The 21,205-nt window shown below is 41.1% G+C and overlaps 1 protein-coding gene across 2 annotated transcripts in view; it reads left to right on the top strand.

Moving 5' to 3' along the window:
• C2H10orf67 (chromosome 2 C10orf67 homolog) overlaps window positions 1-21,205 on the top strand; it is a 118,752-nt gene that overhangs the window by 16,843 nt on the left and 80,704 nt on the right. For both annotated transcript variants that reach the window (XM_045003201.1, XM_045003200.1), the window contains one exon: window positions 10,501-10,647. In XM_045003201.1, coding sequence (XP_044859136.1) covers window positions 10,501-10,647 — 147 coding nt within the window. The remainder of the gene's footprint in view (window positions 1-10,500; window positions 10,648-21,205) is intronic.

Raw genomic sequence — 21,205 nt, 5'->3', positions numbered from 1 at the left:
ACCCACAGTTCAACGCTCCAGACATCGACGCTAGCCACGGCACTCCGCTGACTTAATATGCTTAGTGGGGACACACACAATCAACTGTATAAAATCGCTTCCTAAAAATCGACTTCTATAAATTCGACCTAATTTCATAGTGTAGACATACCCAATGTCAAAGAGCAATGAGTTACATTTAACTACCACCTATTGGGTAATAATTAGGGCTGTCAAGCGATTAAAAAAAATGAATCATGATTAATTGCGTGATTTTAAAAAAATGAATCTTGATTAATCACACTGTTAAACAATAATAGAATACCATTTATTAAATATTTTGGATATTTTATACATTTTCAAATATATTTATTTCAATTATTACATAGACTACAAAGTGTACTATGCTCACTTTATTTTTGATCTATTTGCCCTGTAGAAAAACAAAAGAAATAGTATTTTTCAGTTTACCTAATACAAGTACTGTAGTGCAATCTCTTTATCATGAAAGTTCAATTTACAAATGTAGAATTATGTACAAAAAACCCTGCATTTAAAAATAAAACAATGTAAAATTGTAGAGGCTGCAAGTCCACTCAGTCCTACATCTTGTTCCATCAGTCGCTCAGACAGACAAGTTTGTTTACATTTGCAGGAGATAAGGCTGCCTGCTGCTTGTTTACAGTGTCACCTGAAAGTGAGAACGGGCATTCTCATGGCAATTTTGTAGCCAGTGTCGCGAAGTACAGAAGCTCCCTGACATTTGCAAGCGTTCCATTCTGGAATGCCTTGCGTAAGTTGAATTTTGCGTAAGTCAGGAACGTATTTCTGACGATTATGCAAAAAAAAAAAGCTACGGAACTTTTTCCGTAAGTTGGGTTTGCGTAACCCTGGGAGCGTCTGTATTTATGTGCCAGATGTGCTAAAGATTCATATGTCCCTTCATGTTTCAACCACCATGCCAGGGGACGTGTCCATGCTGACGATGGGTTCTGCTTGATAACAATCCAAAGCAGTGTGGACTGACGCATGTTCATTTTCATTATCTGAGTCAGATGCCATCAGCAGAAGGTTGATTTTCCCTTTTGATGGTTTGGGTTCTGTAGTTTCCACATAAGAGTGTTTCTCTTTTAAGACTTCTGAAAGCATGCTCCACACCTCATCCCTCTCAGATTTTGGAAGGCACTTCAGATTCTTAAACCTTGGGTTGACTGATGTAGCTATCTTTAGAAATCTCACATTAGTACCTTCTTTGTGTTTTGTGAAATCTGCAGGGAAAGTGTTCTTAAAACAAGCAACATGCTGGGTCATCATCCAAGACCAAAATAACATGAACTATATGGCAGAATGTGGGTAAAACAGAACAGGGGACATACAATTCTCCCCCAAGGAATTCAGTCACAAATTTATTTAATGCATTATTTTATTAATGAGCGTCCTCAGCATGGAAGCATGTCCTCTGGAATGGTGGCTGAAGCATGAAGGGGCATATAAACGTTTAGCATATCTGGCACGTAAATACCTTGCAATGTTGGGCACGAAAGTGCCATGCAAATACCAGTTCTCACTTTCTGGTGACCTTGTAAATAAGAAGAGGGCAGCATTATCTCCTGTAAATGTAAACACATTTGTTTGTCTTAGCGATTTGCTGAACAAGAGATAGGACTGAGTGGATGTGTAGGCTCTGAAGTTTTACGTTGTTTTGGTTTTGAGTGAAGTTATGTAACAAAAAAAATCTACATTTGTAAGTTCCACTTTCATGTCAAAGAGATTGCACAATAGTACTTGTATGAGGTGAACTGAAAAATACTATTTCTTTTGTTTATCATTTTTACAGTGCAAATACTTGTTATAAAAAACAATATATACTTTGTTTTCAATTACAGGACAGAATACAATTTATATGAAAATGTAGAAGACATCCAAAATATTTAATACATTTCAATTGGCATTTTATTGTTTAATAGTGTGATTAAAACTGTGATTAATTGATTTTTTTTAATCACAGTTAATTTTTTGGAGTTAACTCGCGATTAACTGCAATTAATCGACAGTCCTAGAAATAATGTAATTGTCCCTCATGTTGTCATGTGACAATCCAGAAGTAGTAGTTACAAGATTTTGTTATCCATGAAGTATACCAAGGAAGTTCTCACCGTAGAACTGAGACTAAAATGAGCAAATGCACAGCTAACATGAGTTAGAATCCCACTAAAATGTCAGCCAACAGCCACCATTGAGCATTCTTCATAAAATGACATTTATTGCATAGCTAGCATTAAAATAGTTGTACATTTAGAATTTTTAAGTGTTGATTTCAATATTTGAATTTTAATCAGTAACAATGGCAAAAATGTGACCATATAATTTTAATTTCACAGGTCGTTAGCGCTACCTTACTGATTTCTTTTAAAAATTCCCTCCACTCCAACTTCAGAGCAGGTTTAATTGGCACAACTAGGTTATTTTTGGAATATTGCCAGAACATCAATGTCTTTTAATCTTTGGTGTCTGGTCATGTTCCATTTGCTGGTGGTGGTGTTTTGAAAGAAAAATTGTTGTCTCTTTATGTCCAAATATGGTGAAAGTGTTTAACATTATTTTGTAGTAATTATATTCTTAGTTCTTTTTATATTTAAACTTTAAAGCAAAAGAAATTACATTTCTGAGCATTCTAGACAAAATAAAACCCATGGGTGTTATCAGGTATGAAACATTTTGCATTTCTTGCCTCCTTTAGCCTTCACTTTTCTGACTAGCTGATATTTCCCCAGATCTCCGACTCATATTGTTTTTGTTGCTTTCTGTTAATCTATGATTGCTTGATTACACACAAAATCAATTCAAAGCTGAAAATCTTTAGTATTTGTACAATGTACATAGTCTGGTTACTGTCATTCAAGTTTGAAAAACATTATATTAATTTGCATTTTTCCCTTAATTAGTGAGATGTGAAGATGTATAATTTCTCTTGATGATTAACTGATCAGATCTACTTTCATCTAAGCTTATTGCTTATCTTCGTGAGATTCAGTGTTCACAATTAGAAACAGAAAGTTCAGGATTAATGTATTAATCAAGCACTTATGCTTAAAATATAATATTTGGTAGTAAATTGTGGAGTGAAGGTTGCAGAACAGTTTTGATGATAAACCATTGTCTTCACATCTCAGAATTTTCTGAAAAAAATAATTCTGGATTGATATCTTTTCTGCTTGGTCTTTGATCAAAGGAGAATCTTTTTTGTTTGTTTTTTCGTTTAAGATTTGAGCAAGATCCAATATGTTTTCCCATACGAATACTTAAGTTTTAAATGGCTGAATTTTGCAGCTTGAATCTTTAATAATCCTCACTGAAGAACATGTCAATAATCCAATTAGAAAACAAAATTGGTAGAATATTACTGAAGTTATCAATGATTGAAAATTATGCCAAGGTTAATGTTGACAAAGAAGCTATTCTGTAGGGAACAGGGCATAGGCACTCAATTAGGATATAACATTTTGTTATAAAATATTCTCCAATGTGAAAACTATCGAGGAACTAAATATAGATTATCTGGTGCAGACTATTACAATGGATCTGAAAAAATGGACAAATCTCCCTCTTTCTTTCCTGCCTTCTTTACACCCTAGCACATTATAGACTTATAGCACAAGTGTTTCCATAGAAATTCCAATCTCTAGTCTTTAACAAGCTTAATTAAACTTATACCCATTTTAAGATTTTTTTTCTGTTTATTTTATGACAACAGGAAGAAGTTCTTGTGAAATTTGGCACTTGCATAAAACAAAAGAGGGCTTAATTTTTCCAACCCAAAAAGAGCGTACCTTCCCACCTTCATAGTTGGAGGTTGGAACAAAAATGAACAGTAATTCACAGGTCACCTCTGTTGGGAAATCTTTTAGGCCCAGTACTGTTGGGGCTTTGTGTGAGCATAGCAATCCCCTTGCATGCTGTCAACTGGAGGATCAGTGGTGAATTACTGCCCATATTGAAGTCAGTGAGAAGTTTTTTTTGTTTTTTTGTTAATTTCAGTTGGGTTAGGATTTCATCCAGGGTCCTTATTTTGCAAAATGGACCAGATACCCAAGAGGATGTATACCCACCCTCCAATGCCAGGGAATACAAATACACAGTGAAGAAATAAAACAAATGTAAAATACAGTGGGTGAAATCTGGGCCCCATTGCATGTAATGGGAATTTTGCCATTGTCTTCAGTGAAGGCTAGGATTTCAGCCAGTGTGAAATATCCTCTCTTTACTCTTTTGGATATTCCGTAGTCTTCAAGAGGAATCAATTCCATCTAGAAAAAATATGCAATAAAAGATATTTCAGTATAATGGTTTTTTTTTAAATCAGGAGCAAAATGTTTACATTTTAGTTTTTTTTTTTTAAATAAAGGAACAGAATTCCAAACTATGGAACTTTTTATTATCTACAAGCTAAAGTATTTATTAGAGCTGGTCAGAAAATGGAATTTCTGTCCTGCAGGAAATTCCAACATTATAAACTTTGTATTTGTCCCAAGTTGGGACAAAAAGTAAAAATTTTGAAATTTTCTGCAAAATAGAAATTTAAAAAATACTCACTTTGGAAATGTCCGAATATTTTGTTTTGATATTTTTAATCAAAACAAAATATTTTAACATTCCCAAAATTGAAATGTTTCATTTTGGTTTGTTGAAATGCCCCAAAAATTTTCATTTTGAGTAATTTCATATTAAACTGCATTTCCCTAGGATGTGCACATTGTCTTATGGGAGTTGTAGTTTCAGCCCCTATCCTGCCCTAGGGGTCAGTCTCCTTGGCAAGACTGTGTCTCCCATTATGCAAGTCTGGGATTGAGCTGCATGGTGCATCATGGGAGTTCTATGACAGGGTGCATTTTGGACGATGTAATCAGGCTAGGGAGCCTGGCCCATAGGAGGCAATAAGGGCTGGAACTACAGCTCCCATAAGACAATGTGCACATGCTAGGACAGGGGTAGGTAACCTATGGCACATGTGTCAAAGGTGGTGCTCGAGCTGATTTTCAGTGGCACTCACACTGCCCGGGTCCCGGCCACTGGTCCGTGGGGTTCTGCATTTTAATTTAATTTTAAATGAAGCTTCTTAAATATTTTAAAAACCTTATTTACTTTACATACAACAATAGTTTAGTTATATATTATAGACTTATAGAAAGAGACCTTCTAAAAACATTAAAATGTATTACTGGCACGCAAAACCTTAAATTAGAGTGAATAAATGAAGACTTGGCACACCACTTCTGAAAGGTTGCTGACCCCTGTGCTAGGATAATGCAGTTTAATGTTGAAGTGACTTGAAACAAAGCATTTTAGTTCATTTCAACAAATCAAAATATTCCAATTTGGGACAAATTGACAATAAATATTTGAGGTGGTTGGGAATTCTACGTCTGAATGATTTTCCAATGGAAAATGCATTTTAGGTAAAAATGAAATTTTCTGCAGGAAAATTTTGATTTTGCCTCAAATTTACAATTTTCCATCAGGAAAACTGAAATATATTTCATTGGGTCAAACATCCATTTAATCCTTCTAATCCTTTATCATTACATCCCATAAAAAGGAAATTTGGTACAGTTTGTGTCACACAGTAGTATAGTATCATATTTAGAAAAAAGAAACTGATTTTTATAGATGATAAAATATAGCAAAAACATATTGCAACTCTATTCCAAGATGAAATGAAGCAGGCCTTAGAAGAAATGCATACATTTAATACATTTACAAAGAGCAAGTTAAGGTACAGAGTTAAACATTGTTCATAGATGTGTGATCTCTTTGTATTGAATCCCTCCCCCTACTTCAGGAAAAAAAAATTGGAATTGCTAACCTTTTCTGCAGCTTGGCTTTGTCCTCTCATCTACAACTTCTGGAGGGAGATGTGCTGCTATTAGCCTCATTAATTTCTTTGGGTCCAGAGAAAATAGTTTAAAAAAACCAAACAGGTGTATATGTTCCCCAAGAAAACCTGGAAACATATAAACTTTTTATTGATTTTTGTCATAAACAGATAGTTAAGGGTTAAAGTCTCTTTTACCTGTAAAGGGTTAACAAGCTCAGTAACCTGATGAACACCTGACCAGAGGACCAATCAAGGAACAAGATAATTTCAAATCTCTGTGGAGGGAAGTCTTTGTCTGTGTCCTTTGTTTTGGATTGAGTCTCTTTTTGGATGTAAGAGAGGCCAGTCATATCCTTCAAGTTCTCCAAGTTTCCTGAAATAGCCTCTTCTATTCAATATAGTGAGTATTAGTTAAAAAGGCGGATTAGTCTTTTGAGTTACTTTCTGTATTTGCAATTGTGTGTTTGCTGGATAAATTCTTTATTCCTGTATCAGAGGGGTAGCCATGTTAGTCTGGTTCTGTAAAAGCAGCAAAGAATCCTGTGGCACCTTATAGACTAACAGTTAGTTAGTCTATAAGGTGCCACAGGATTCTTTGCTGCTTCTTTATTCCTGTTTGCTGTTACTTTGATTATTCTGAGGAGGAGGGAGGGGGAAGTCTCTCCAGGTTTATAAGTTAGACCCTGTGATATTTTCCATCCTGGTATTACAGAGATAGTGTACTTTCTTTCTTTCTTTAATAAAATCTTTTCTTTTTTAGAACTTGATTGATTTCTTCCCTTGTTTGGATTTTCAGGGGAAGGGGAGGGGGAAAAAGTGAATCCCTCTTTGTTTGATTCAAACTCCTTGAATCAAACAATCTCTCCCAAGGACAAGGGGAGGGGGGAGAAAGTGGGGGAAATGGATTATTTCCCTTGGTGCTGAGATTCAAGGTGTTTGGATCTGTGTTCCCCAGGAAAAGTTTTTGGGGGAACAGGGAGTGTGTCAGACACTTAAAACTTGACTGGTGGCAGCGAGAACCAGATCTAAACTAGAATTTTAGTTTAGAGGAGTCCATGCAGGTCCCCATCTTGTGAACGCTAAAGTTCAAAGTGGGGAATAAACCTATAACAGATTTAAAAAATAAAATGTATTCTAAATTACTGGACTTCAGGCACTACCCCCTACACTTGAGCCATATATTGCATTAAAATATCTGCCAGTATATACAACAGGATGAAACTCTTTAAAAATAACTGTTTTATTTCTTCAAGAAACAAAAATAACTTCCTTTTCCTATAATAGCACTTCATACTCTACAGCTTGTAGAACTACTGGTGATCCACATATGATAATGAATAAGGCTATGTTTTACTAAAAATACCTGTGACTAAAAGTCATGAACTGGTCAAGGGCAGTAAACAAAAAATCATGGCCCGTGACTTGTCCATGAATTTTACTATATACCCCTAATTAAAACTTGAGCCGGGGGGGCAGTGAGCGCTCTGGGAGGGCGGTCCAGGGGTGCCATGTGTACTGGGGGGTGGCCTGGGACCCCAGCTGGTGCTGGGGGGGGGTGGCATGGCTGGCAGGCTCCCTACCTCACTCCACATGTACCAGTAGCTCCTGGGGGAAGGGCAGCCAGGGTGGCTCCACGTGCTGCTCCCACCTCTGTGACAGACGTGCAGCCTTAATAATGAATATTATTATTTTGTTGTCATTAAATTCCACTTTAAGCTTACAAAGCAGATTAAAGCATATTAGGGGAGAGACTGTTTTGCCCTTTATTCTCCTTAATGTGAAAAATTAAGGACATAAGAACTACAACACTGGGTCAGACCAATGGTCCATCTAGCCCGGTATCCTGTCTCTGACAGTGGCCAGTATCCATGCAGCAGAGACAGTGAGTATGGAGCAGGGCAGTTGGAGTGATCCACCCCTGTCTTCACCTCACGGCTTCTGGCTGTCAGAGGTTTGTTAATGCAATGAGCAACAAAAATGGTTCAAGGTCTAGGAAAACATGCCCTGTGAGGGAAGATTGAAAAGATTGGGTATGTTTAGTCTGGAAAAGAGAAGACTGAGCGGGAACGTGATAACAATTTTCAAGTACATAAAAGGTTGTTACAAGGAAGAGGAAGAAAAATTGTTCTCCTTAACCTCTAAGGACAGGACAAGAAGCAATGGGCTTAAATTGCAGCAGAGGAAGTTTAGGTTGGACATTAGGAAAAACTTCATAACTGTCAGGGTAGTTAAGCACTAGAATAAATTGCCTAGGGAGGTTATGGAATCGCCATAATTGGAGATGTTTTAAAAGTAGGTTAGCCAAACACCTGTCAGGGATGGCCTATATCAGTGGTTTTCAAACTCTTTTTTTCTGGCGACCCAGTTGAAGAAAATTCTTGATGCCCATGACCCAACGGAGCTGGGGATGAGGGGTTTGGGGTGCAGGAGGGGCTCAGGGCTGGGGCAGAGGGTTGGGGTGAGGACTGCAGGGTGGGGCCAGGAATGAGGGGTCCAGGATATTGGGTGGGGGCTCTGGGCTGGGGCAGGGGGTTAGCTTGCGGGAGGGGCTCAGGGCTCTGGGCTGGGGGTGCAGGCTCTGGGGTGGGGCCGGGAATGAGGTGTTGGGGTGCAGGAGGGGACTCAGGGCTGGGGCAGGGATTGGGGCGTGGGGTTGGGGCATGGCCTTACCTCTGGAGGCTCTCGGTCAGTGGTGCAGCCAGAGTGCAGAGGCAGACTTCCCGCCTGTCCTGGCACCATGGACTGCGCTGCGCCCTGGAAGTGGCCAGCAGCAGGTCCGGCTCCTAGGTGGAGGCACGCAAGTGGCTCCGCACAGCTCTCACCCGCAGGCATCACCCACCCCAGCTCCCATTGGTTGGAAACCAGCCAATGGGCGTGCAGAGCTAGTGCTTGGGGCAGGGACAGCGCACAGAGCCCTGTGCCCCCCCCCCCGCCTAGAAGCTGGATCCACTGCTGGATGCTTCCAGGGCGCAGCGTGGTATTGGTACAGGTAGGCACTAGCCTGTCTTAGCCGGGCAGCACCACCGATGGGACTTTTAATGGCCTGGTCAGTGGTGCTGACCAGAGCCACCGACCCAGTGCCTTACATTCTGCAACCCAGTACTGGGTCATGACCTGCAGTTTGAAAACCACTAATCTAGATAATACTTAGTCCTGCCATGAGTGCAGGGGACTGGACTAGATCAGCTCTCAAGGTCCCTTCCAGTCCTATGATTCTATGATAACAGTGCAAAATTAAATTGAATGTTGCATTAACTGTAAATTTTTCATGTTACAGATATATTAAAATATATAGGATGTATTCATTGTGTCCGTTGTCAAGTTGTCTGGAGTGGCTCATGAGCATGAGTGCCAACCTCAGGGCAGACTGTCAAGGAACAGGGCATAAACCCCAAACTGGTTATATGTTCTATAATTAGATTTCACTAACCAATTAATAAGTGTGAACTCTTAAAGAACTATAAGAGTCTTAATATGGAATAACTTTCCCCTTTGGCACTCTGTTCTGTCTTGCGTCCCAGGCAAACCTGCCTTTGTGATATATGATCCCCTTTGCCAAAAATCACAACAATATTCTGGTTATTCCCAGTCCCAAAGGACTAGTCACATACCTCAGGTCAACTGTGCCTCAGATCACAAACCAAAGACAATGCCTGTAGCTAATCCTATAATACTAATTCAAGATTTATTAATTGGGAAGAAGAAATGTTGTTTATAAGGTTAAAGACACGATACTGTCTTATGTTCCAAAAGATGATAGCTGCTTTAATATGCAAGCTTTATGTGCCCTTTAGGGCTAACCCAAGCTAAACCACTGGGGACCCTTTGCTTATGCTTAGAAATCATCACCTCTCAGAGTTCAAGCAGCATAAGGATAATAATTTTTCCTTAACAGGGATTTTTATTACTTTCCCCCAGCAAGGGCTTGTGCACGTACCCTCTTCAGAGGGGTGGGGAAAGCACTCAACTGAGTCTTTTATCCACTGCTGTTCCACAACAGCTTGTCTTGTGTGTAGACCTTCTTTTGTTGGGAAGGAGATAACACCTCTTTTGGTAAACTAGTATTTCATGCTTGGTAGTGCTTCTCCCTTTACTGTCAGGGCTTACAGTCTTAAACATTTTTATAGTTACAGAGCAGACACTTAAACACTACCTTATAACATGACATACAAATATTATAAGTATGATTAATACATGCAGCATCCTACAAGCATTCCATAAAGTCTAAACACCTTCTTATAACTCTAATATCTATTTTAACAATGCTAACACACAGGCAAGCCAGACTGGTTTCCAGTTATGCATTTGTCAGTGTCTGGTGAGGTCCAGTGGCCTTGGCATGAGCTGGCACCTGATCTGCCAGTGTCTCATCCATCTTTTCTGTTCTTTTTCTGTATGTTTTACTTTATATGCATTTTCTTGAATGATTATTCTGTAAATGCCATTTTGTTTCTGTACTTGAAATGCAGTTAAATGTTATTCTAATGAAAAGCTAATCACATTCAACAGGACTACAGAACTTAATGACACTATTATTAAACATTAAGTTACAACAAAAATATCCTGGAATTCTGTAACTTTAAGAAAAAGTGCTGTGTGATTTATATAACTAGCATATCTCACTAGAGGATCTTCTCTTGTAACAGAAAAATTATCGCATACAGGAAGATGCAGATTCCTCATTAGCAGCGAGTTGGCAGGTTTTGATTAAGACGCTCCAGGAGAAAGAGTCTAAAATTCAAAAATTAGAAGCAGAATTACAAGAATATCAGGAAAGTGAAGATACAAAAATGGTAGGTTTTTTTGTAAAAAATCATGAATTTATTCTTTGACCATGTTTATTTACTGTAGTAGCATTTCCTAGTCTCATTATAAGGGTATAGGAAACTAGCTAGAAAACCTGTTCAAACAGCAAATTAAAACACAAGTGGAAAAAAGACCAAAGTTGTTTCAATAGGAAGTTTGTTTTGAAGATGTATTGGACCTCCTGGAATTTTTTCTTTAAATGTTTCTCCTGTTATTAGGATGATTGGGAGATAGTAAATCATTTTCAGGGCAGAGACTATATTTGTATGGTTTTTGTGCAGTGCCTAGATCAGTGAGGCCCCTTAGTGCATTTGCAATATAAAACATATAATAATAATTTCTGAAAGAAGGTCTCTGGTCAGAAAAAGCCTCTGAAACTGCTGGAGGAAATAAAAATACTCCTAACCTGATTTTTCCAGATTTAATTCAAAACTGATAAAAAGTGGCACAGAAGTTGACCACTTCAGGGAAAAAAAAAAGAAAGAAAAACCCGAACAGTTTCCTTATTTAAACTGAATCAAGGAGAATAACCCACCAAAGGGGAGAGTCTTGCCTCATATGAATTAAGTATTTAAAGAAAAAAATCCTTGGCTCAATGATGATTTAACATTAAGTTATCACAAGCGATTAGAAATTTAAGAAATAACCAAAGAAAAGACCACTGCTCCAGACTTACTGGTGCACAGACACGCTCTGAAAAGTGAACTTTCTGGGAAAAACAAACACTGTGGTGTAATAAACTATTGGAAGTGACCCCATGTGTGTACATTAGTGGAAGCTGTTGTTATTTCATATGTTTTTATGCAAATATGTATCTGTTACCTCTGTTCCCCTAAAAACCAACCCAGGGTCACACTTGTATTAGTTTTATTACAATGCCGCTCTTAGGTCAGATAGAAAAGATGGAACTTATTCATACACGCACACATTCACTGCATTCATACCCTCATGCACCCACACACTTACACAGGCGGAGAGTTACCGGAGACAGCATGGAGGCCGAGAAGCCGAAGCATGGTAGATCTGGTATGTCTGCCTGCGGTCATAAATCCAGGCTGCTGAGCAGGTGAAGAAGCAGCAGCTGCTTGCGTGCATGGCTGCTTCCTTTGGCTGGAAGTGGGCAGCTCCTGTCACGTACACTGAGTGTTCCTTCTGTGTCCATCACCAAGAAGCATTCCTAGACCAGTTCCTTTCATGCATACCAGGTTCTTCTTTTCTTTACAGCACTCTGATTGCCTTCTCAGGGCAGATTATATTAGACACACCTGGCTCTGGGCTCCTTTCTCCTTGCAGTTCCTCTCTGCCCAGTCCCACATACACTCCCTTGTTCACACTCTCTTTGATTGTGTGATGGGATATTAGACAGCTTGGAAGTTCATACAAGTGGTAACTTGAAAAGGTTACAGAGCTTGCAAAGGTTACAAAACTTAAAAGACTATGCTAACAATAACCGAAGTTACAAAGTCTGCAAAAAGATTGCAGAACTTAATGATACAAGTTACAGATCTTACAATGACATTTGAGCGGAGGCTTTACATAACATTTCCAACTTTCCCCAAGTTCCTCTATGTCTATCCGTCAGTGTTGGATGATTTCATATAGGAATTGTGGCAGAAGTGAGTCTTGAAAAGGGACTTGAAGGGGGAGAGAGTAGTAGCTTTACAGATCAGTTCACGTTTTTTACAGGTTTGGAACGTGAGAATTTTAAAAATTTGACCTACAAAATACAGTAGGCAGTGGAGAATAAACTGCACTAAGGAGGCACTGAGGAACAGCTTGCACTAGCAAGGGAAAAAAGGCAATGTTATTTATATATCACCAACAGTTAGCATCCACACACTTTATCCACTAATCCCATTTCCTAAATGCACTTCTTTGGGTATGTATACACTGCAATAAAAAACCTCTGGCGCTGAGTCTCAGAGCTCAGGTCTGCTGACTCGGGTCAGGCTCAAGCTGCAAGGCTATAAAATTGCAGTATAGACATTTGTGCCATGTGTCTCGTATAACAGTGTATATGCTTCGAGGCTCTGGGAAACCTAGATCAGTGGTTTTCAAACAGCGGGTCGTGACCCAGTACCGGATCGCGAAATGTAAGGCACTGGGTCATGGCAGCTCTGGTCAGCACCACTGACCGGGCTGTTAAAAGTCCTGTCAGCAGTGCTGCCCAGCTAAGGCAGTCTAGTCCCTACCTGTTCTGACACTGCGCTGTACCCCGGAAGTGGCCAGCAGCAGTTCTGGCTCCTAGGCAGGGGGCCACAGGACTCCACGCGCTGCCCCCGCCCCGAGCACTGGCTTTGTGCTCCTATTATGGGAACTGGGGGGGGGAGGGCGGTACCTGTGGGCAAAAGCTGCTTGCGCGCCTCCGCCTAGGAGCTGGACCTGCTGCTGGCCGCTTCCGGAGCACAGCATGGTTCACGGTGCCAGGACAGGCTGGAAGCCTGCGTTAGCACCCTCGCTGCGCTGCTGACCAGGAGCCACCCGAGGTAAGCCCGTGCCCCCATCCCCAGCCCTGAGCCCTCCCCAAAATTGGAGCCACCTCCTGCACCCTAAACCCCTCATTCCCAGCCCAGAGCCCTGACCCCCTCCCGCACTCCAACCCCCTGCCCCAGCCCAGAGTCCCCCCCCACACCCTAAACCCATTCATTCATGGCCTCACCCTGCAGCCCACACCCCAACCCTCTGGCCCAGCCCTGAGCCCCTCCCAAACCCCTCAGCCCCAGCTCCGTTGGGTCACAGGCATCAACAATTTTCTTCAACTGAGTCGCCAGAAAAGAAGTTTGAAAACCACTGACTTAGATGCACCTAGGGATGGTCCATATAGAATCAGACATTCAAACAAGAGCACTACCTACAAACAGTGAAGCTTCATAATTCACACACACACTGGCATGTACATCCTATTCCCAAAATAGTTTTTACACACACATCCTATATGAGAATAACATTAGGGTTGTAACCAAGAATAATGTTAATCTAGTGTGAAGTAGTTACTTACGTTAGTTTTTTTTTTTTAATTTGCAGTTAGAAAAACCTTTGGAACAAATCCTCAAAATGTAATTTCCATTTGTGCACAACTGTTGAGTTATAATTTAAATGCGTATAGAACTTTGCATGTTTAAGAACTCTTCTCAGTGAACCATCCTCAGGAAATACCTTGAGCCTATCCTGGAAATAGGGCAACCAGAACTGCACACCGTATTCAAGGTGTAAGTGTACCAGGGATTTATATAATGGCATTATGATATTTACTATCTTATCTTTCCTTTTCCTAATAGTTCCAAACATTGTTAGCTCTTTAGACTACTGCTGCAGATTGGGTGAATGTTTTCAGAGAGCTATCTAGAATAACTCCAATATGTCTTTCTTGAGTGGTAATAACTAATTTAGGCTCCCTCATGTAGTATATATAGTTACGATTATGTTTTCCAATGTGCATTATTTTTCATTTAACAACATTGAATTTCATCTGCCATTTTGTTGCCCGGTCACCCAGTTTTGTGAGATCCTTTTGTAATTCTTTGCAGTCTGCTTTGGATTTAACTATCTTGTATCATCTGCAAATTTAGGCATCTCACTTTTTGTCGCTTTTTCCAGATCATTTATGAATATGTTGAACACTACTGGTACCAGTACAGAGCCCTGGGGGACACCACTATTTACTTCTCTTCATTATGAAGACTGACCATATATTTCTATCCTTTGTTTCCTGTCTTTTCAGCAGTTACTGATCCATGAGAGGACCTTCCCTCTTATACTCTGACAGCTTACTTTGCTTAAGCGCCTTTGGTGAGGGACCTTATCAAAGGCTTTCTGAATGTCCAAGTACACGGTAACCACTGGATCACCCTTGTCCACATTTATTGACCTCCCCAAAGAATTCTGATAGATGGGGGCATGATTTCTCATTACAAAAGACATATTAACTCTTCCCAACAAATCATGTTCATCTATGTGTCTGATAACTCTGTTCTTACCATAGTTTCAATCAGTCTGTTTGGTACTCTATTGACACCTCAATCTGCGACAGTTCCTCAGATTTATCACCTAAATAGAATGTCTCAGGTAGGGTGACCAGACAGCAAGTGTGAAAAATTGGGATGGGGTGGGAGGTAGTAGGATCCTATATAAGAAAAAGACCCCAAAATCAGGACTGTCTCAATAAAATCAGGACATCTGGTCACCCTAGTCTCAGGTGTGGGAACCTCCCTCCATCCTCTGCAGTGGAGACTGTTGCAAAATACTCATTTAGCTTCTCCTAAGTGACCTTGTCTTCCTTGAGTGCTCCTTTAGTACCACGATTGTCCAGTGGCCGCACTGATTGTTTTGCAGGCTTCCTGCTTCTGATGTACGTAAACATTTTTTGCTGTTAGTTTTTGAGTGTTTGGCTAATCGGTCTTCAAATTCTTTTTTGGCCTGCCTGATTATACTTTTACACTTAACTTGCTAGAGTTTATGCTCCTTTCTATTTTCCTCAGTAGGATTTGACTTCCAATTTTTAAAGGATGCTCTTTTGCCTCTAACTGCTTCTTTTACTTTGTTGTTTAGCCATAGTGGCACTTTTTTGATCATCTTACTGTGTTTTTTTAATTTGAGCCTCTATTATGGTGTTTTAAAAAAGTTTCCATGTAGCTTGCAGGCATTTCACTTTTGTGAAAGTACCTTTTAATTTCCATGTAAATAGCTTCTTCATTTTTGTGTTCAATTTTCTGAAGTTAAATGTCACTGTGGTCGGCTTCCTTGGTGCTTCCCCCCTGAGTGGTGTGGCTATTTTACCTCTTGGACCAGTCCTGTGCTCCACTTAGGACTAAATAAAGAATTGTGTCTCCCCTTGTGGATTCCAGAACTGGCTGCTCCAAGAACTATGGTGTCTAGAAATTTCATCTCTGCATCCCTTCCAGAGGTGACATGTACCCAGTCGGTATAGGGGTGGTTGAAATCCCCCATTATTATTGAGTTTTCTATTTGTATAGGTTTTCTAATCTTCCTGAGCATTCCACAGTCACCATCACCATCCTGGTCAGGAGGTCAGTAGTATAGTCCTACTTCTATATTATTATTCAAGGATGGCATTTCTATCCATAAAGATTCGGTGGTACAGGTTGATTAATTTAAGATTTTTATTGTATTTGACTCTGCTTTTTCTCATATGTAGTGCCACTACCCCACCAACATGATCTTCTCTGTCATTCCTATATATTTTCTACCCTTGTTATTACCATGTCCCATTGATTATCATCATTCCACCAAGTTTGTGTAATGCCTATCATATCAATATCCTCATTTAATAGTAGGCACTCAAGTTCACCCATCTTAGTATTTAGACTTCTAGCATTTGTATACAAGCACTTATAAAATTTGTCACTTTTCAGCTGTCTACCATTATGTGATGTAATTGAATCCGACTCTTTTTTTCATTTCACTGTTTCTTCAGTTCTTACCTCTACTTTAGCAACTTCCATCCTCACCCCCTTATTAGGATATAGAGAATCTCTGTAAATACCTCCTTCCCTACAGTATGTCTCTGTCCAAACTGAGTGCTCTCAGCACCTCTCGGCTTCCCCCCAGCCCTTAGTTAAAAAACTCCTCTACAACCTTTTTAATTTTACATGCCAGCAATCTGCTTCCATTTTGGTTTAGGTGGAGCCCATCTTTCCTTTATAGGCTCCTCATTTCCCAAAAGGTTCCCCAGTTCCTAATAAACCTAAACCCCTCCTCCCTACAACATTGCCGCATACACACATTGAGACCCTGCAGTTCTGCCTGTCTAACTGGCCCTGGGTGTGGAATTGGAAGAGAATGTTCCCATGGAGGTCCTGGACTTCAGTGTCTTCCTAGCAGTCTAAATTTGGCCTCCAGGACCTCTCTCCTACCTTTCCCTATGTCACTGGTATCTACGTGTACTGTACCACTGACTCCTCACAGCACTGCATATAAGCCTGTCTAGATGTCTTGAGAGATCTGCAACTTTTGCACCTGGCAGGCAATTCAGCATGCATTTCTCCCAGTCATCACAGACCCGGCTATCTGTATTTCTAATGATCAAATCCCCCATTACTATTATCTGTGGCTGGGGTTTTGGGCCCTGAACAACCGAGATGTGAGAGGCCTGTTTGCTTGTGTTTTCTTTGTAGTCTCTGAGTGATTAATTCTTCTCTGTCACTGAGGGAGTAGAGTGAAGCAGCAGGATTTATTATATGTCAGTTGCCAACTGAATTCCTCAGTGGACAAACGAGTGTCAAACAGAGGAGTTTGCAGGAGGGAGTGTGGTTCCCAGGTCCAGCTCTATACCAGGTAGTGGAAATGGATGACGGGGGGACAACAGTTGAGACCTGCTTTGGATGTACTATATCTCCCTTTCTGCTGAAAGACTGAAGAAGTTTCTGGTGCATGAAGTGCAAGTTGGACATATTGGAGGAGAAAATAACATGGTCTTGAAATGGACATTTCAACACCACATAGCATCTTAGAAAATAAAGATTTCTTGAACAGCCATATTCTGAAATTCTTGCCACAGACACCACAAAGGGAAGGATCATTGATAAAGGAACTAGAGAGAGTAGAAGATGAAGACGCAGATTGTGACAAATAGGGAAAAGAGAACCAGGAGGCATTCAACTTAGGTAGAAGTATTGAATTGTTTTGAGATACCCAGTGAGTCAGGGACCAAGGGACCTGTCTCTGGAGAAATGAAACAGAAAGCTGCAGGGGACATACCTGATGGGTGTCCTTGCAGTCTGAAGCAGGTTGCTACCAAGAGAGGTTCTTCAACCATAATAGGAATGGGTGACTCATGGGAGGGACACAAAGGGGGGCACCAGCTCAAAGGGGGGCATCTGACCTCCCCACGTGAGCCCCCACATGATTCCTCCACACCCTGCCCCCAGCCTGGGGGCTCTGTGCTCTCCCCATTTCCTCCCCATCCCACGTTACCTGGAGGGGACTCTGTCCTCCTGCTGTGCTGGGAACTGCAGTGGCGAAAGGAACAGAATGTGGAGCCGCTGGGCAGCAGCTCTTCTGGTGTGGCTTTACCGCTCCCACACCTTCCATGCAGCGGTGTCTCCTGTCTGGGGTGGAGTCTGTACAACCCCACCAGTGGACAGGGCTGGGGACGGGGGGTGGTACCAGTACAGCCGTGCCAGGGGAGCTGTCGGCATAGGGCACTGGCTCCTGGGAGGGGCGGCTTCACGGTCTGCTCCTTTTGCTGCTGTGGTCAGGGGCGGCTCTAGGCACCAGCTAAACAAGCAGGTGCCTAGGGCGGCGAAATTTAGGAGGCTGCGAAATGACGGGCGTGTATGTGCCCGCTTACCGGAAGAGCGGCGGGAGCTCTTCCCCGGCTGCAGAGGACAGGCCACTCCTCGGCTTGTCCCCGCGGGTGCACACCAAGAAGCGGCCCCTCCTCTGCAGCCGGGGAAGGGCCGCGCTACCAGCTCCGCCTGGGGAGGGGAGGGGGTTGCTTACCGCGAAAAGGCGGGAGCCGGTAGCGCAGCCCTGCCCGGGCTGCAGAGGAGGAGCCGCTTCTCCTCCGCTTGTCCCCGCCGGTGCACTCCGAGAAGCGGCCCCTCCTCTGCAGCCCGGGCAGGGCTGCGCTACCGGCTCTTGCCTTTCCAAGGTAAGCAACCCCCCTCCCCTCTCTTCCCCTCCCCCAGGGCTCACCTGCGGTGCCGTGCCTGATAGCCAGGGGGCGAGCCAGCATGGCCTGCACTATAATGTGGGGGCTAATACTCTCATCTGGAGACTAGCTGGAGTATCCAGGATGACATTAACTAGCAATGCAAGGGAAGAATGCTAAGAAGGCCAGTGTGGGACAAACTCAAATACATTGTGTCACAAACAAATTGAACTGAAGTGGCAAAGGATTTTAAGTTAAGAAATTTTCAACTGTTTATGTATCGATGGAATCTGAGTATCAAGCAAAAGGTGTTGGAAAATTCTCACTGATGCAAAGAAATTTGATATAATTGGCATTACTGAAATCTGGTGGGATGAGTTGCATGACTGGAATGTTAAAATCCCTGGTTTATAATTTATTTAGGAAGGATAGAGTGGGTAAAAACGGTGGTGGGGGAGAACACTCCATTAAAGACACCCTTGTTTGTTTTAGAATTATTGATAACTCAGAACCACAGAATCTTGAATGCGTATGGATCAATGTGCTGACAAAACCCAGGAAGAGGTATTGGGAGATCTGTTACAGACCACTGGAGAACAGGATAAGCTACAAGATGAAACCAGTAATCATGACCAGATTGCATTCAATATGGGAAAACAAAGGACCGTCCCAACCAGTTTTATATATATTGAATGCATCAAAAGGGCTAATTTCTCAAAGCTGAGGAAACATGAGTGAAATTGACTGGGAGGAAAAATTTAGACAGAAAAGGGTAAATGAAGAGTTCTTTAAAAGGAATTTATTAGATGGCCAAAAAGCCACAGTTCATCAACCAAGAAAGAGGATAACTATAGCTAAAAGCTGATCCCGGTTCAGTGATGAGGTGAAGGCAGCAATTAGAAATAAAAATATGGAAAAAGAATAGATATCAATTAATGTACATTAGATGTTTTGAGGTCTAGAAAATTGAAAAGATACTACAGAAAAATCCAGGGCTAAGGACAACAGGGAGGGTTTTTTTAAAGTATATTTCCAACAAAAGAACTAATAGCAGTGGCACAGGCCTGTTACTAGGTGGATATGATAAAACTATTAATAACGATGCAGAAGAGGCAAAAGTAATCAATATTTCTGTTCTGCAGGATGATGTGCTTGTATCAGAAGAGGGTAATGAAGTACTTTCCAGTCCAATATTAACCAAGTTAGATCTTAAACAACATCTGCTAGGGTTAGATACTTTTAAATCAGTAGGCCCAAGTAACTGGTACCCAGAAGTCCCAAAAGAGCTGGCTGAGGAGGTCTCTAGCCCATTGATGTTAATTTCTAATACATTTTGGAATATTGGGGAAATCCTAGAAGACTGGAAAAGTGCTAATGTTGTGCCAATATTCAAAAGAGGCAAGTGGGATGACCCAGTCACCCAGCTAACTATAGGCAGGTTACTGTGACATCAGCCCTGGGCAAAATAATGGAAAAGTAGATATGGGATTCAATTAATAAATAATGAAAGGATAGGAATATGATGAGTGCCTGTCAACATGGTTTTATGGAAAATAGGTCTTGTCAAGCAAACCTGATTATATTCTTTGAGGAGATTACAAGTTTGCTTGTTAAAAGTAACTGAGTAGATAGATGTAATAGACTTTTGTTTGACCATGTACAGCATGACATTCTGATTATAAGAACATAAGAACATAAGAAAGGCTGTACCGGGTCAGACCAAAGGTCCATCTAGCCCAGTATCTGTCTACCGACAGTGGCCAATGCCAGGTGCCCCTGAGGGAGTGAACCTAACAGGCAATGATCAAGTGATCTCTCTCCTGCCATCCATCTCCATCCTCTGACGAACAGAGGCTAGGGACACCATTCTTACCCATCCTGGCTAATAGCCATTTATGGACTTAGCCACCATGAATTTATCCAGTCCCCTTTTAAACATTGTTATAGTCCTAGCCTTCACAACCTCCTCAGGTAAGGAGTTCCACAAGTTGACTGTGCGCTGCGTGAAGAAGAACTTCCTTTTATTTGTTTTAAACCTGCTGCCTATTAATTTCATTTGGTGACCCCTAGTTCTTGTATTATGGGAATAAGTAAATAACTTTTCCTTATCCACTTTCTCAACATCACTCATGATTTTATATACCTCTATCATGTCCCCCCTTAGTCTTCTCTTTTCCAAACTGAAGAGTCCTAGCCTCTTTAATCTTTCCTCATATGGGACCCTCTCTAAACCCCTAATCATTTTAGTTGCTCTTTTCTGAACCTTTTCTAGTGCTAGAATATCTTTTTTGAGGTGAGGAGACCACATCTGTACACAGTATTCGAGATGTGGGCGTACCATGGATTTATATAAGGGCAATAATATATTCTCAGTCTTATTCTCTATCCCCTTTTTAATGATTCCTAACATCCTGTTTGCTTTTTTGACCGCCTCTGCACACTGCGTGGACATCTTCAGAGAACTATCCACGATAACTCCAAGATCTTTTTCCTGACTCGTTGTAGCTAAATTAGCCCCCATCATGTTGTATGTATAGTTGGGGTTATTTTTTCCAATGTGCATTACTTTACATTTATCCACATTAAATTTCATTTGCCATTTTGTTGCCCAATCACTTAGTTTTGTGAGATCTTTTTGAAGTTCTTCACAATCTGCTTTGGTCTTAACTATCTTGAGTAGTTTAGTATCATCTGCAAACTTTGCCACCTCACTGTTATGTTCTTATGTTCTTATGTTCTTATGTCCTGCTAGTGAAGGCAGGGGGCTGGACTCAATGACCTTTCAAGGTCCCTTCCAGTTCTAGGAGATGGGTATATCTCCATTATTATTTATTTATTTTTTTAGTTTATCAAAGAGCCAGGTAGTAAAGGGCTCTTTAATCTATCAGAGTGAGGCATAACAAGAATCATGGCTGGAAACTGAAACCAGACAA

The sequence above is a fragment of the Mauremys mutica genome, chromosome 2 (assembly GCF_020497125.1).
Source record: "Mauremys mutica isolate MM-2020 ecotype Southern chromosome 2, ASM2049712v1, whole genome shotgun sequence".
Lineage (NCBI taxonomy): Eukaryota > Metazoa > Chordata > Testudines > Geoemydidae > Mauremys > Mauremys mutica.
This window is presented reverse-complemented; position numbering and strand designations above follow the sequence as displayed.